Here is a 16,147-nt window from a genome sequence, read left to right on the forward strand (position 1 = left end):
ACACACATACACATGAAAAAAAACTTCAAGGAGTATCTTCACCACAAGGCACTTTACTACTGTCTTCGAGAATGTTGTATGTGATGTCTACAGGGGTTTATGATGTTCTGGAATTAGGCGGTGAACTGGTTGAAGGAGCGAGGATTCATTCGATGTGTCCGTGTGTCCGTACGGCTTTAGCTGAACAGATTACAAAGCGTAGTGTCAGCTTTGGCCTCCAGACAGAAAGAATTTCCTAACATTACACTATCTAAACTTTGAATGGGCTGATGGGCTCTTGGGAAGAAGAGGTGAGTACACCAGAGGCATCTAAGACAAAGACTTAAGTTGGAAAACAACTGAGGAAAGCGTGGACAACGTTAGACTGAGCACGCCAAGACACTGACCCCAAGAATGCCACAGATGAACGTCTGAGAATCAGTGAGCAAAGGAAGTAGGTTGACCCTGGCTAGAGTCTATCTCCAGATGCTCTGTTGGCCTCCGGCTGTGGACTGAGAAAGTTAGAGTTAAGGCGTATCCTTGTCTGGTTCCACTGCACACGGGGCTGTTCTTTGATGAGGTTCATCAGCTCCGTGCTCCCCTCAGATGGCAGCATGCTGAAGAGACGCCCCGCTCATGCCCTCAGGCAAACTGCTTCCTCGGTTGGTCTTACCAGTGCCAGTACATGGCAAGGGCCTTGCTGGAGCAGAAGGTGCCTGGTCCCCAGTCCCCAGTGTGTAGTAGAGGAGGTGGCCATCAAACAGCCCAAGCTCTGCCCATGTCCCCAAAGCAGGTGACACACAGCCAGCAGGCCTGCAGAAACGTATCTTCAAAGCTGGCTTGGCTCTGCCCAGCACCACAGGCTGTGCCCATCCATCAGCTGTCCTGCTGCCTGCCAGGGAGGCTCTCAGCTATGGTTGCCTGCCAGCTGGGCTGGAAATGTCACAGGCAGGCCGACAGGGCTGGGGTTTGGGGAAGGCACCTCAGAGGAGCCAGCTGTGGCACGGTGATGGATGGAGCCACCCAGGATGACATTCCAGGGATTTTCATTCCATCCCACACATCTGGCAGGTTCCTTCAGCAGAGCAGCTGTGGAGTTCCCACAGCACTAACTGCGAGCTCTTTCCAAGAGGCCCTCACCATGGGCCACAGGAATCCTGGAGAGGGATGAGGGACATGTGCTAGCTGAAGATTTCCTGAGCAGGCCGCTTCCTGAAAGCCAAAAGGCCAATGGTTTTTCTAACCTGAATCATGAGATGCTCAGCTCGTGAAAAGGCACAGGGCCTTGGAGTTAGATGAACCCAGTTGTGATGCTCTTCTGCCCGGGTGTTTCCATCTGTAGAATACAATGATGATTACCTTCACCGGGGAGGTTGACAGTTACGTGGAATTTTGTTTGCATGCAGTTTCATGGAGTGTCTGACACACAGAAAATATTTAGTATTCAACAGCCTACCATGAGAATTCTTTGTGTTAATGCAGAATACCCCTAACACTCTTCATAGTTCTTTCTAGCTAGACTCTGGTAAAGGAGCAAGGCCACAGGACTTCTTTTTATACCTAATGTAAAATGCTTCTGAGAGTCACACTCTTCCTGAGGTTCTCCCATACTCAGCACTTCTGAGGAAGTCTCAAGCAATCTGAATTTAAACCCAAAGCAGTCTTTGTATGTGTGCATGCAGGTTTGTGGACTTCAGAGGACAACCTCAGGCATAGTTCCTGAGACAATCTCTTTCTCTCTCTCTCTCTCTCTCTCTCTCTCTCTCTCTCTCTCTCTCTCTCTCTCTCTCTGTGTGTATGTATGTGTGTATGTGTGTGTGTCTCCTCATTTTGTGTGTGCTGCACAAAATGCACAAAATGAGGACCATATTTCATGTCAGATGATAATTTGACATTATACATATTATACATACGTGCATGTGCATGTATGTATGAATGCGTGTACACACATGTTGCAGTGCTGGAGGTCAGAGGACACCCTCTGGAGTTGCCCCTGGCTTACCCCTGTGCTTGAGGCACAGTAATACTCATTGCCACACATGCCAACCTACCTGACCTACAACCCTCTGAGGATTCTGAGATGGGTCTCTCATAGGCCTGAACTAACAGCCGGCTGAGCTGGCTGACCAGGGGCCCCAGGGGTCACACTGGCTTTGCCTTCCTGGCACGAGGATTTTAAAAATGTGGATTCTGGAGGCTGAATTCGGGTTTCCTTCCTCTCAAGGAAAGCGCTTTACCAACTTTGTCTCTAAGGAAGTTTTCTCCAGTCTGCCAGAGCGGGACCACGCTTCATGTCAGACAATAGTTCCTTTCTACCAAGAAAACGGACAGTTTTATAGACTTGTACGACGATCATCAGATATTTTTTAAAGTACAAATCTCACCTACATTCTTTCTAAGGTCACCCCTCATGCTGCTTCAAGCTGGGCCAGTCAGAAGGCAAGGAGGCTTGGACATGGGTACAGTCACTCTGTCACACAAGGTGGACATGTAGGGCTCTGTGCTGGGCACTGCAGGAGAACAGGACAGAGGCAGTTTCATTTGTAAGGCTCAAGGAAACGAATCAGACAGATGTGTTAAGGTCCAGAGTGAAATAAAGAGCTTCCAGCTAAGACATTCATACCCTGTGGTCAACAAGGCTAGTGAGGAACGCCCCTGCATCTTAAACCCAATCCCATGAGGAACCCAATGTCAATCAAGCCCTGGGTATCTGTCGTTGTTATTATAATACAGGACCCCAGCTTGGAGATGTCCATCAATAACCGTGTATTTAGATATTAATTCTTTGGGTGCAGTTTAGACTGCGTTCTTCTGGTCTAGACCAGGTCTAGCTGATCTGAACTGGATCAACTAGAGGTCGCTCTGGCATCTCATTTTGCTATTGGCTGGCTTTCTTGTGTCTGAGGCTTCATCTGGGCATGCTGTTGACTCGTGTGGCAAAATAGGCCAGACTACTTCCACAGGAGTCAGGAGGGCCCGGGAGAGTGGGCAAGAAGAACAGGGGAGAAGGAGGGAGGAAGGGAGGGAGGGAGAGAGGGGAGGTTAGAGCCAGTCTCAAAGTCAGAAAGAACCAAGAGGTGGGATATGAACCATCTCTGGCTAAAACGAACAGGAAGTCCTGCTGTAAGAGAGGAAAGATGCAGGAGGCTGGAGAGTTGGGGCATCCATGTCATCAGATTGGCTCACACCAGATCCAATATCCAGCACTAAAAGCAAAGACACCAGGCTTCCATGTGGCCACACCCAACATCTCTTCTCCTACGCCATTCTCAGACTCATCATCTTGCTTTCTCCTCAAAGCTACTCAGACTGGAAGCTCCTCTAGGACAAGGTCACATTCTGTTCTTGTTGGTCTAACTTTGTAACACTCTGTGGTCCCCAGTGCCTTCCACCACCTGGCATAACACCACCTGGCATAACACACTGTAGGTTTGCTATCTACTGTTCATACATACAGTGGGATGCAGTGTCAACATTACCGAAGAGGTAGGGGTCTGCCCATATGGAGAGGCCTTGGTAACGTCCTTGTGCAGCCCTCTAACTGAATGGCTTCTCCTTCCCTGACGACCTACTGTGTCCACTCCACTTGGGACGCTCACAAACTCTCAGACTTAATGCATCTCCTCTATTTCGTGCTTTTTAAATGTGTGAGTGGTAAGTGAATATGTACATATTTGTGTGTTTGATTTTTATATATGTGGGTGGTGTGTGCATGTGTGTGTGGTTTTTTGTGTGTGTGTGTGTGTGTGCCCATGTGTTTATGACAAGTGCATGTATACAAGTGTGTATGTTTCATGTGATTTTGTTATGTGTGTGTGCATGTACTTGTGTGTACAAGCACACACACATTTTTGTATTTGTGTTTGTATGTGTATACACACGTAAAGGATTGCAGTTAATGGTGGGCTTCATTCTCAATCACTTGCCATCTAGTTATTTTTAGTAGAGTCTTTCATTGGACATAAATCTCACCAATTCAGCAAGAGTAGCTGGGAGCTCCAGGGATCTCTCCTCTCCACCCCACCCCAACAAGCAGTAGAATTATAGGCATATGTCATCATGTTCTTACGTACATGCGCAGCAGATATCTGAACTCAGGTCTCAAGCTTGCGTAGAAAGAATTTTGCCAGTGGGGCATCTTCCTAGTCACAAAGCGGGACTGTGGAGTGGGAATCCTTAGTAACACAGTCAAGACTGGCCAATCTGCCCTCCAATTCGTGGCACCATTGAGAGGGGTTCTATGCGTTCCCTGAGAGACTCTTATCTGTAAACACCTGTAAGGAAAACAGAATAAGTTCAGCAGTGGAAACAGAGATAAATCAGTGTTGCAATAAACTCTCTGTCCCCTTCAAATGTCAGTTTGGAACCTGCATGGCCAACTCAGAAAAACAGTTTTCTGTCACCTTCTCCTCCCTTTCTCGACTTTGTTATATTTATGGAAGGAAACTTTATTGCTCCAGGAAGACTGTGGTCTTATCTTCAACCTAGACCCTCATCCCTAGAAAGGTGGCCCCCTCTGGGAACATTTTCATAGTGGGGGAAAGCAGCCACGGAAAAATAATGAGCAAGCAAAGAGTCTTGACTTGACACTCTGATAAATGAGGTGAAACTTTGCCAAGGAACCAAGGTTGGCATATTTAAAAAAGGAAATAAAAAGAAAATTCCATTTTTAATGGAAAATATAAAACAGTCATGAGCAACAGTCGATTTTTCAGAAGCCTAGATTTGAAGACTATTACAGAATGTTGGGGAGATACCCGAGGGAGTGTGATTGGTCATCAGGCTTGGATGGGCAGCAGTCCTTCACGCCATCGCTGCCTCATTGGGCTGCCTTTCAAGCCCAGTGTCGGTGTTCAGCCCTGCCTCCTTACCATGTGTCTCTCTGGAGAGCTTCCTCCCAGCTCCCTGTGCCAACTTGCCATCCCCCAATCAGCTGGAAAAGGCAGAATGAACTCAATGTTCTCCCTGTTCCAAACTTCTATCCACCTGCCACAGAGCCTCCAGCATCTTACAAGACTCTATGTAACCAAGAGCTCGAGTTCAGACACACATGCCTGCTTGTCTCAGAGTTTCATGTAACTGAACTTTCTGTCTGTGTGCATCATGGCACTCTGCCTCCATTGGTAACCAAGGTTCAGGGACAGTCTGAGGGCTGTATGTGGTTGTCTGCTAAGTAGCAGGCTAGACATTCAGTGGGGATGATTGTGTGTGTGTGTGTGTGTGTGTGTGTGTGTGTGTGTGAGTAGTAGTAGTAGTAGTAGTAGTAGTAGTAGTAAGAACCTATTAAAGCGATTGAGCACTATTGTTGACCTAGAAAGACATGGTGGTTGCACTGAGACAAACTTCAGTGTAAATCTGGCTGTGAATTAGCCATGGGACTGTGGGCACATTGCTATTCTCTGTGGGCCTCGGAGAGCACAGTGTAACCAGTCAGCATAGGCTTTCCAGATTACTTGGCGACAGGTCTCATGTACCAAGCCTGCCCTCACACTTCCCACAGCCAATGACGGTTTAGATGCCTGATCCCTTTTTGCCTTTACCTCGTAAATTCCGATGCCATAGTGCCAATCGTCAACACGACAACCTCTGTTCTTCCTGACTGTGAATCCAATGAGAGCAGTGCTCCAAACTCCTGGTGCCTTGACTTCCCCACCATGGGAGAATGTACCCCTAACCTGTGAGCCAAAATAAACCCTCTCTTCCTTAAGTGGGTTTGTTGGGGTGTCTTTGTTTTATAGCACATTGAAAGAAGCTAAGACATTTGGGATTTACAGGGCTCCACCGCAGCCAGTTCATGCAGAACTGGGATCTGCATATAAAGGCAAGCCATCTATCAGCTGAGCTACACCCCTGGCCCAGCGTCCCTGATCTTTATGAAGATAAATAAGAAGGCACCTGTAAGCATTTAGCACAGGCCTGCTAAAAGCTCAATAAAGATTGTCCGTTAAATGCTCTGTAATGGCAACTGAGAGATGTTTGATCCAAGAGGAAAGTGACAAGTGCCTTGGACTTCATTAAACTGAGATGACTAATGAAGTCTCATGGGGAAGTCCTACTCACTCACGGTGACAGCACCATGTGCTCCATCCCTGGTAGACCCTGTGTAGATATGTGAAGAGATGGAGACCACAGCTTCCTGCTGTTCACAGCTGAGAAACCTAAGACGTGGAGAATACGTAGTCATAGTCAAGGTCACACTTAGTGCAAAGTTGGGACTTGATCTCCTTCTCCATTTCTCCATTGTGCTACCATGCCAAATACCAGCAATGCTTTGAAGGACCGTAGCATCTCCCAAATTAAGCATCACCAAACCTGGTTCTCCTGTCTTCCTGTGTCACTGGGAGAGCTGAAAAGATGTGCAATTCCTCCTTAAAGAAATCGAGCTCGCAGAGAAGAGGTGGTCCCCTAAACCGGGGATGACTTCCTTAGGCCTAATAATAACTAGGGTGTCTCCTGTGCTGTTCCTGCCCCTGCAGATTGGACCCCCGATGACTATTACTACAGTTACGAGCAGTCCAGCACAGTCGAAGACCCCAGTGCCACGCAGACCACCCCTGAGAACCCCGACTGGTACTACGAAGATGATGGTGGGTGCCAATCCGGAGGGAGGGACTGTGGCTGGACTCATGTGTGGCTATGTGCAAGGGCCTTTCTCTCCCCTCTCTGGCCTACGTGGTAAAATGGGTATTGAAGAGCTCCACAGACTGGATCTGCCTCCACTGAGTCCTACTCTATGAGAACGGGGAAGGCGATTAGAAGCATCTCCCTATCACTAGTACCAAGTGAAGTAAGGGAGGCCAGAGAGTAGCAGACTCGACCAAGGTCAACATCAGTTCTGGGTCTTTGACCTCAAGCTGTGTCCTAACGGTGCAAAATAATTTAACTTAGCTTTGAGTATTTACATCCCAGCACGGACACGTCTGGCTTCCCGGCTTCGACCTTTCTCTTTCTCTTTTTGCTACTTATAATCTCTATGTGTGCATGCCTGATCGTGCATGTGTATATGTGAGTCTGTGTGCATGTTGGAGGGTGTGTATGTTTAGATGCTCGTGTATGTGTGTGCATATAGAGCCCAACAGGCAACTTCTTTTTTTTTTTAATTGGATATTTTCTTTATTTACATTTCAAATGCTATCCTGAAAGTTCCCTATACCCTCCCCCAGCCCCTGCACCCCTACCCCCACCACTCCCACTTCTTGGCCCTGGCCTTCCCCTGTGCTGGGTCGGTCATATAAAGTTTGCAAGACCAAGGGGCCTCTCTTCCCAATGATGGCCGATTAGGCCATCTTCTGCTACATATGCAGCTAGAGCTCAGGGGGTACTGGTTAGTTCATATTGTTGTTTCACCTACAGGGTTGCAGCCCCCTTCAGCTCCCTGGGTACTTTCTCTAGCTCCTCCATTGGGGGCCCTGTGTTCCATCCAATAGCTGACTGTGAGCATCCACTTCTGTGTTTGCCAGGCACTAGCATAGCCTCACAAGAGGCCGCTATTATCAGGGTCCCTTCAGCAGAATCTTGCTGGCATATGCATTAGTATCTGGGTTTGGTGGCTGATGATGGGATGGATCCCCGGATGGGGTAGTCTCTGGATAGTCCATCCTTTCATCTTAGCTCTAAATTTTGTCTCTGTACCTATATTCTTTCATGGGTATTTTGTTCCTTATTCTAAGGAGGAATGAAGTATCCATACGATGGTCTTCCTTCTTGGTTTTCTTGTGTTTTACAAAATGTATCTCAGGTATTCTAAGTTTCTGGGCTAATATCTGCTTATCAGTGAGTGCATATCTAGTGACTTCTTTTGTGATTGGGTTACCTAACTAAGGATGATATCCTCCAGATACAACAGGCAACTTCTGATGTCTAGCTTCAGGATGTCTACCTCAGTTTTTGAGATAGGACTTCTCACCGGCCAGGACTTACCCTGATTAAACTGCACTGACTGATCAATGAACCTCCAGTTCTGCCTGCTTCTACCTCCTGGTCACTGGGATTATAAATATTTGCTACCATGCCCAGCTTTTTATTCAGAATCTTTTCACAGTTGTTATTGTGGTTGTATGAATGTTTATATGTATTTATTTGTATGTTTTATGTGTTTGTATGAGTGTGATTGTGTGTATGTATATATGTATGTATATATCTGTGTATTTGTGAGTGTGGTTGTGTGTGTATATATACATATGTGTGTGTGAGTGTACTTGTATGTATATATGTGTATACGTGAATGTGGTTGTGTGTATAGGTGAGTATGTCTCTGTGTATGTGTGTGTGTGATGTAGTTGTGTGTTTGTGTATGAGAGTGTGTTTGTGTGTGTGTGTTTGTGTGTGTGCATATGTATGTAGTCACACACTTCATTTTGGTTTATGGTTCTTTAGACTGACCAATAAGACAGAAAAGGAAAATAAGAAGCTAGATCCAGGCAAAGCCATGTGATTGAGCCAGGAGAACGCATAGAAAGAAAGCACTTAGCAGCTGGTATAAAAAGCTGTGCTACTGCAAAGTGGCCTGGAAGGCAGGGCCAAGATACAGGGCACCGGGGGAACATCAGAAGAGACCATCAAAACAGGAGCCAGGCCCCGGGATCCTACTTCCCGAACCAAAGAACAATGAGTGTGAGCGCAGGACAAAGAATTCCCCAAGGGAGGATCCATTCAGACGACCATGAAAAAGCCAAAGGCACAGATGAAATATGACAAAAATCTAACTGAACAAGGAGTTGAAGAAAGACGAAGGCCACCGGGTCACTTCCTCTGAGCTGTCAATTCTCTGTCACCCTCTTGCCTTTGCTCTTCCTTCCTGATGTTCAGAAAGCATGGGCTTCGTGAGGGGTGGGTTAGCTTTGCACACTTCTGCCTGACCTCCACCCCTGGGCACTGGAAGTAGGGGAGGTCTCCAGGCTTGTGAAATGCCTTCAGCATCAGAGACAGACCCCAATGTACTCCTGGCGAGGTGGGAGGGGAAAAACACTCACAAGGGGAAGGGGACTTTCTCAATGAGAAAGCCGGGTCCAAAGCGGGGCTGAGGGACACAGTCTCAATTGTGTCTGCCTGCCTCCCCTCTTACTCGCCCGCGTTCCTCTCCCCGGCATGTGACTGCGGTTGCCCTTGATCTCGAAGGATGATACAGTTCTTGCCTTTGTCCGAGCAACAGTTCCATTGTTGATCTCCTGTTTGGGGCAGGAGGCCGACGTTAGGTGAGAAGTGGGTCTTCTCTTTGGATTCCCCCTCTCTGACCTTGACCTCTGTCCTTGTGTCTTAGATCCATGCCAGTCCAACCCCTGTGAACACGGCGGGGACTGTATCATCAGAGGGGATACCTTCAGTTGCAGCTGCCCAGCCCCCTTCTCGGGGAGCCGGTGCCAGACTGGTGAGCGTACCGCTTTGCCTCCTTCGTCCCCTGGGGTTAACCGTGACCCCCTCCTGCCTCCATGCAAAGGTGACGGGAAAGCACTGGGTGATCCTGGGGCAGAGGTTATAATTGCTCGGTGGCATCAGGCTCTGTGTGGCCACAGGTGGCATCCGCGTGTATCCTGCCCCCAACACTATGACATGGGACTGATGGTCCCATTCCGCAGAGAAGAATATTGAGGTCAAGAAAGGGTGAGAAAATGGGAAATTTGCTCTTAGACTAACTTCATGTGATCCTCAAACATGATGACAGGAATGTCCCAAGGCACATAAGGCCCACATTGATAGCAGGGTGCACAGGAGCTGCACACCTGCTCCTGACCAGGTCAGGATATAGGCAGAAACCAGAGCAGCCAGCCTGACTCCTGGGCTCTTTGCCTTACTACCCTCCTAGTGTCTGCACTTAGAACTCCTGCAGGGCTGCATAGGAGTGAGACTAGAAACACGGGCAAGGAGCTGGGGTTCTTTGCAATTGAGGGTCACCTCCCGAGGTAAAAGAAGGAGAAAAGGTAGTGATAAGTTCAGAGAGCTTCATCATGGCCGCTGGCCTTTGTGCCCCTCCCACCTATTCCTTCCATTTTGACCCTTAGGGTCCTTCAGGAGATGGTTGAGATCAATGGGAACACAGCCGACAACACCCGGTCACTGAGATCAGGGAGAACACACCCTTTGGTTGCCCCTCGCCTCACATCTCAGGAGAATGGCCAAAACTAGAAAATCAAATACGTGCAATAAGGGGCAGAGATCACAACTGCCTGTTGAAGGTGTGAACATGAAGGTGTGAACAGCTATCTGAGTGTATGTTAGGATGGGGAAAAAAAATCAGCCAGAACCCAAGGTTAAGAGGAAATCCTTTCCCAGGGGCAGCTTGGCATTCCAAGACTGTGAACAAAGCCACAGATACAGACAGCTTGTCCCACCTCCAAAATTAAGCTAAGCAGGTGTCCCTTTAAGTCAAATGAGCCCACAAGTAATGTCCCACCCCCACTCTCCACTTCTCTGTGTATCTCATACAGCACAAAACAAGTGCAAGGACAACCCATGTGTCCATGGCGATTGCCTCATTACCCAGAAGCCTCCCTACTATCGCTGTGCCTGCAAATACCCTTACACAGGACCAGACTGCGTCAAAGGTGAGTGGCAGGCGCTCTTCTGTGCAGAAAGTTTTCTGTGCTCTAACCTGTGCCTACGGTGTCTGCCTCTTACTGTATGGATTTAGGTAGAACTGTGTCTGAAGTTTTTGTGGCATCCAACACAGCCCTTTTAAATCCTCTTTGCTAGGATTCTTAGCAAAGGGAATCCTCCCTGAGGAACTCAAGGAGATTTTCACTAATCTGTATTCACACACACACACACACACACACACACACACACTCACCTTGGAAGTTTGAAAGTTGATTCTTAGGCACTGATTTTTTTTCCTGAGATGGGTTGCATGGGGGACTTATACACTGAGTCACTGCTATGGGTAGGAACACCATCCCAAGAAATTTACTTTTGTCTATGAGAGAAAGAAATTCATAAATGAAGAACCTAAAATTCAGAGAGGTGGTTAACTTACTCATGGTCACTATAGCTCTCAAGGGCCACAGACGAGTTTCTACCTAGATCAGACTATCTGAGAACTTCCAGATCCGTCTGTAAGGACTCTGTGACCCTTACATTTTGGGGAGAGGGGATGTTTGGCTTTGTTCTGCTGCGTGTCCTCCATCCATTTGGCTTTATGCATGTTGGTCTATACTTTCTGTGACATTTGCCAGGGTGTCGATGATCTGTCTGTGCCCTATGGTGTTCCGTCATTTAGGAGAGGATGACCCCGGAGGAGTGCCACCATTCAGAGTGTTACACCTCCTCCTAACATGCCCTCTGGGTCCCACTTCCTGTTTTCACAGTGCTTCCGGCGTGCAGGCCAAATCCCTGCCAAAATGGCGGCGTCTGCTCCCGACACCGGCGGAGATCCAGGTTTAGCTGTGCCTGTCCAGACCAGTATAAGGGGCGATTCTGTGAAATAGGTATGGCTCTTCACTACCACCACACCTTCGAAGAGTCTGGGACAAGTGAGACCGCCGCCGGCGCCTTTTCTGTCCAAATGTCTCCTACACACATGGCTCAGGGTTTCCCAAGCTCTGTTCCTCCAGTAGTCCAACCTCAGAGCACAGAGCCCATCAGCTCCCTGCCAAAGAAGTGATGGTCTGGGGTGTGGTGTTGCAAATCAACCCCCGCCCAGACCACCCCAGGGCCCCTTCCCACCTCCCCTAGTCGTTCTGTAAGCACTTACCTTCCCAAACTGGAGGATTTCATATTTTTAATTCTGACTGAATATGGAACATTCTGGAGCTCTATGATGAAACCTAGAGATAACACATGATCAGGCCCAGTCCTGTGACCCATCTGATATCCCCCCCCCCACGAACCCTAATTTTGGGCAAAAAGTCCATGACTGACCGTTCTCATAGGCGGCCTGCTCTCTCCGAGGTCCGGACGACTGTTATGTCGGCGATGGCTACTCTTACCGAGGCAAAGTGAGTAAGACAGTCAACCAGAACCCATGCCTTTACTGGAACTCCCACCTCCTCTTGCAGGAGAATTACAACATGTTTATGGAGGATGCGGAGACCCACGGGATCGCAGATCACAACTTCTGCAGGTACGAATTACTACCTCCTGTAGGTCCCGTCTTGGTTGCTTGACTTTGAAACCAATTGCAAGTCAGCAGCCTTCTTTCTGAATGGGGGATCATCCTACTTCAGATAACATAACAATAAAAACTCCCCTAGTCTCAGGGCCTCGTGCACATCAAAGTTCATTCCTTACTAACAATGCACATTTCATGTGGGTGGGATGGTGATGGTGGGGGAGTTCAGCACCACAGAGTATTGCAAATACCCAGGAAGGGTAAAAAGAGAAAAGTGAGGCAAAAAAAAGAAAACCAAAAACCAAGAAATGACATAGTACCTTCCACATGAATTCTGGGATTCTGTGGCAGAAGGAATCACATGGAGCCACTTGCCATCAAGAGAGAGGCTGAGAAGGGAATGGATTAGACTTCACGAGTCATCTGTTTCCAGACAACTTCTGGGTTCCCAGCTCTTCCTTTAGTCTAACCAAGGTCAATGACTTGCGAGATTTATGTACGGAGAGTGAGGGTGTTTTGCTTGTCTTTGCGCTGGGCCCACAAGCAAGGGCGTCTTCTTTGCACACAGCATCCTACCTCTGTTTTCTTAATGCTTGCTGGGAGATGCCTTCTTGTGGCACTATCTTCATGGAGAAAGTCTTTGACAACTTCCCAAAGGATTCTCATGCTTGGGACTCAGAGGTTGTGGCCAGCTCTCACGTTGTCTGTCTGTCTGTCTGTCTGTCTGTCTGTCTGTCTGTCTGTCTGTCTGACTGACTGTAACACTTTCCTAAACACATTGAGTGAGGCTCTTCAGTAGGAATCCTGCTTCTCCTAGGTTTCATGTCTCCCATGGTCCAGCACGCTGCTTGACAACTACTTTCCGGTCCTCAGGATTCTCTTCCTGACATTAAGATTTTGCCCAACATCTGTGAGCATGCTTGTATGCCAAGGTTTGCTAACCTGCTGGAGGATTCAGTGAATAGTTCTCAGATGTGTGGGGACCGGGTATCCTCTGGTTCAGGGTGCTTCTGTGATGTGAAGGCCTCCAAGCCTTGATGGTCAGTCACTTAAATTTTGTGTTTTAGAAACCCAGATGGAGACCACAAACCCTGGTGTTTCGTCAAGGTGAACAGTGAGAAGGTGAAATGGGAATACTGTGATGTCACAGTCTGTCCAGTGCCTGGTGAGTCCGTGCTACCTACAGGGCCTGGGGAGGAGACAGGCGGCCCTGGGCAATCCTGGGGGAGTCCTGGTGCTTGACCACTCCCACCCTTGACTCTCACTTCACAAACAAACATACCACTCTTCCCAGTCTCCTGCAGCCCTCAGGACAATGAGCTAGCCTGGACACTTCTATCATCTCAGGTTAGATCTCAAACCCTTTTTCCTAACCCCAGGTCAGTACCCTCAGCATCATACATTGTGTGTGTCAGGTGGACAATGTCCATCACTGGCTGGGCCCTGTGGCCTCTCAGGATGAGCTATGGTCTGAAGGTGAGCTTCTCATTCTTTCTGACAAGCTTCATTGGCCCACTGCTCCACCCACACCTGAAAGAACGTGGGTTCTTTCAATCTATCTGACCAAAGAGAGTCTCTCTCTGTTTCACACACTCAGCGCTATTCTATGGGTACCTCTCTGTAATGCTCAATCTCATATCTGCTTTTGTTTGTTTTTAACCACTCTTTGAAAACTGACCCAAGCATTCCTTTCTCCGAGAAGCCCCCTTGAGCTCTTGAATTGGGTGTTATATCTCCCTCTGTACACTCTCAAGGAAGAGAACAAGGTTGTAGCTGTATAACCCTTACACTCTCTGCTTGCCACAAATTTCTGGATGAATCTCCCACCTCCCCTAATATACCAAAAAAAAAAAAAAAAGCCTGAAAACATGCATTAATAATGACATAATATGCATGTCCACGATGGGTGTGTATATTTTTCGTATATGTTTGTACATCCTAGGAGTAATGTGCTTCAAAATATGGATAAAAGCAACGTCTTTCACATCAATTCTATGAAGTTGCTTTATATTACCTAAGCCATCCAACACGTCTCAGTCACTCACCAAACATCATATGGAAGGTGTGCCGTCTCTCGGCTCTGAGCATTTGACCAGCTTGTGGTCAGAGTTATGACTCCAGCTATGTCCTCCAAAGGAACAGCTTGTGTGGTTTATCTTCATGTGCCCTACAGACACTCCTAACCCAGTGGAAAGCCTTCTGGAGCCTGTGATGGAGCTGCCAGGGTTCGAGTCCTGCGGGAAGACGGAGGTAGCTGAACACACAGTCAAGCGTATCTACGGGGGCTTTAAGAGCACAGCGGGCAAGCACCCGTGGCAGGTGTCCCTGCAGACCTCACTGCCGCTGACCACCTCCATGCCCCAAGGCCACTTCTGTGGGGGTGCCCTGATCCACCCCTGCTGGGTGCTCACTGCAGCCCACTGTACCGAGTAGGTATCCATGGGGAAGGGAGAACACGTGACTGGGGTACAAACAGGCTCTCTCCCCTCCAAGTGACACCTCAGAAGTTTTGGCAGGACTGGGGCTAAATGCCCAGAGGGGAAAGAGCAGAGCCTTAAATGAGAGTGGATATAGCTACCACGGCTTACCACAGCTGTTCCATGAAGTCTACCATATATAGCTAACTACCAAGAGAGGGCAGGGTTTGTGTGTTTTGTGAATTGGGACATCCCTGTTGCCTTCACTACAGAGGTCTTTCCATGTAGCAAGTATTTAGTATGTATATTGAAGGAAAGATATATAGTTATTTCCTTTTTATAGGAGACTTGGGTTTTATGAAAGTTTAATGTTTTAACTAAAGTCTTGTGGAAAGAAGGCCGGTGAGTGAGACTGAATTCAGCTCTGTCTTCTTCCCGAGCCTCTAGGGTCTACCCTGAATGGGCAAAATGACCCATTATCATCATTGAATCTCCGGGTCAGGCATTCTCTTCTGCACCTCCGGTGACTTCTGGGAGCTGAGAAATCATCTCTTCCAGATTCTCTAAGTTCATGGTCAGGGCTGGTCTCATGAGCCCTGGCTTGAGAGGCAGCCTGCATAACTTCCGGTCTGCTCTATCCTCTGGGATTCCAGTGTGGTCCCCAAGAGAAATTAGACACATGAACATTAGCGTCTACTCATGAATTACAGCAGACTTGCTCAAGACTTCAGTGGCTGACATTTAGCCAAGCCCAGAGAAAAAAAGAGATCTCCCACGAAAAATGAGTGTATGTTTTCACTCTCCATCCACTGATGAAGAAATTCCCGTGCATTGTCTTATCTGGAACACAGAGTTTTGTAAGGGAGCAAAGAACTGCAGATAAGGATACTGAAGCCGAAGGCCAGGCACTTTACCAAGGTCACATGGCTTCCTAGACTGCATAGCTCCTTCCTCTGTCATCTCAGGGCAATTTCCTGAGCATCTTATTTTACTTTGTAGCATAAACACCAAGCATCTAAAAGTTGTACTAGGAGACCAGGACCTGAAGAAGACCGAATCCCATGAACAGACCTTCAGGGTGGAAAAAATACTGAAATACAGTCAGTATAATGAAAAAGATGAGATTCCCCACAATGACATTGGCAAGTATCCCCCAGTCTCCTCTGGGTCTTACCCTGGGTGGATTTCTCCACAGATAGGAATCTGGGGTTTGATTATAGAAAGTTCCCTGGAAAAGTTTGCTCTGTATCCCTTGGGGGATCCTGTAATGTAGATAATTTATTTCAAAGCTTGTTATGTCTTGGGAGTGTATGATAGCATTGTTGGCAATTGGGTTAAACTTTTCAATTGAGGGGAAGAGGTGTGAAGAATATTATATCATGGAAAGCTCCCCGGTTTAATAGCTAGGATTCAGGTCATCTTCCTGACCCTTGGTTTTCTGTTCCATAAAATGGGGGTGCTGTTACACAGCTTCCAGCTGACTGTGTGTTGTGACACAATGTGTATGTGCACTTGTGTGGCACCTACTAGGTGCTTGGGTGCAGAGGCAGGGGGCTGTTGGGTGCTCAGGTCTGTGATGCTGTGCCCTGACCCATCCACAATATGGGTTTTCTCCTTCTCCTTCTCCTTCTCCTTCTCCTTCTCCTTCTCCTTCTCCTTCTCCTTCTCCTTCTCCTTCTCCTTCTCCTTCTCCTTCTCCTTCTCCTTC

General features: G+C 47.8%; 1 protein-coding gene across 1 annotated transcript in view; it reads left to right on the top strand.

Moving 5' to 3' along the window:
• Habp2 (hyaluronan binding protein 2) overlaps nucleotides 1–16,147 on the top strand; it is a 34,188-nt gene that overhangs the window by 13,603 nt on the left and 4,438 nt on the right. Inside the window, exons 3-10 of the mRNA XM_021215460.2 lie at nucleotides 6,456–6,566; nucleotides 9,239–9,346; nucleotides 10,404–10,520; nucleotides 11,280–11,399; nucleotides 11,863–12,034; nucleotides 13,090–13,187; nucleotides 14,196–14,451; nucleotides 15,439–15,581. Coding sequence (XP_021071119.1) covers nucleotides 6,456–6,566; nucleotides 9,239–9,346; nucleotides 10,404–10,520; nucleotides 11,280–11,399; nucleotides 11,863–12,034; nucleotides 13,090–13,187; nucleotides 14,196–14,451; nucleotides 15,439–15,581 — 1,125 coding nt within the window. The remainder of the gene's footprint in view (nucleotides 1–6,455; nucleotides 6,567–9,238; nucleotides 9,347–10,403; nucleotides 10,521–11,279; nucleotides 11,400–11,862; nucleotides 12,035–13,089; nucleotides 13,188–14,195; nucleotides 14,452–15,438; nucleotides 15,582–16,147) is intronic.

Source organism: Mus pahari, chromosome 1, assembly GCF_900095145.1.
Source record: "Mus pahari chromosome 1, PAHARI_EIJ_v1.1, whole genome shotgun sequence".
NCBI lineage: Eukaryota > Metazoa > Chordata > Mammalia > Rodentia > Muridae > Mus > Mus pahari.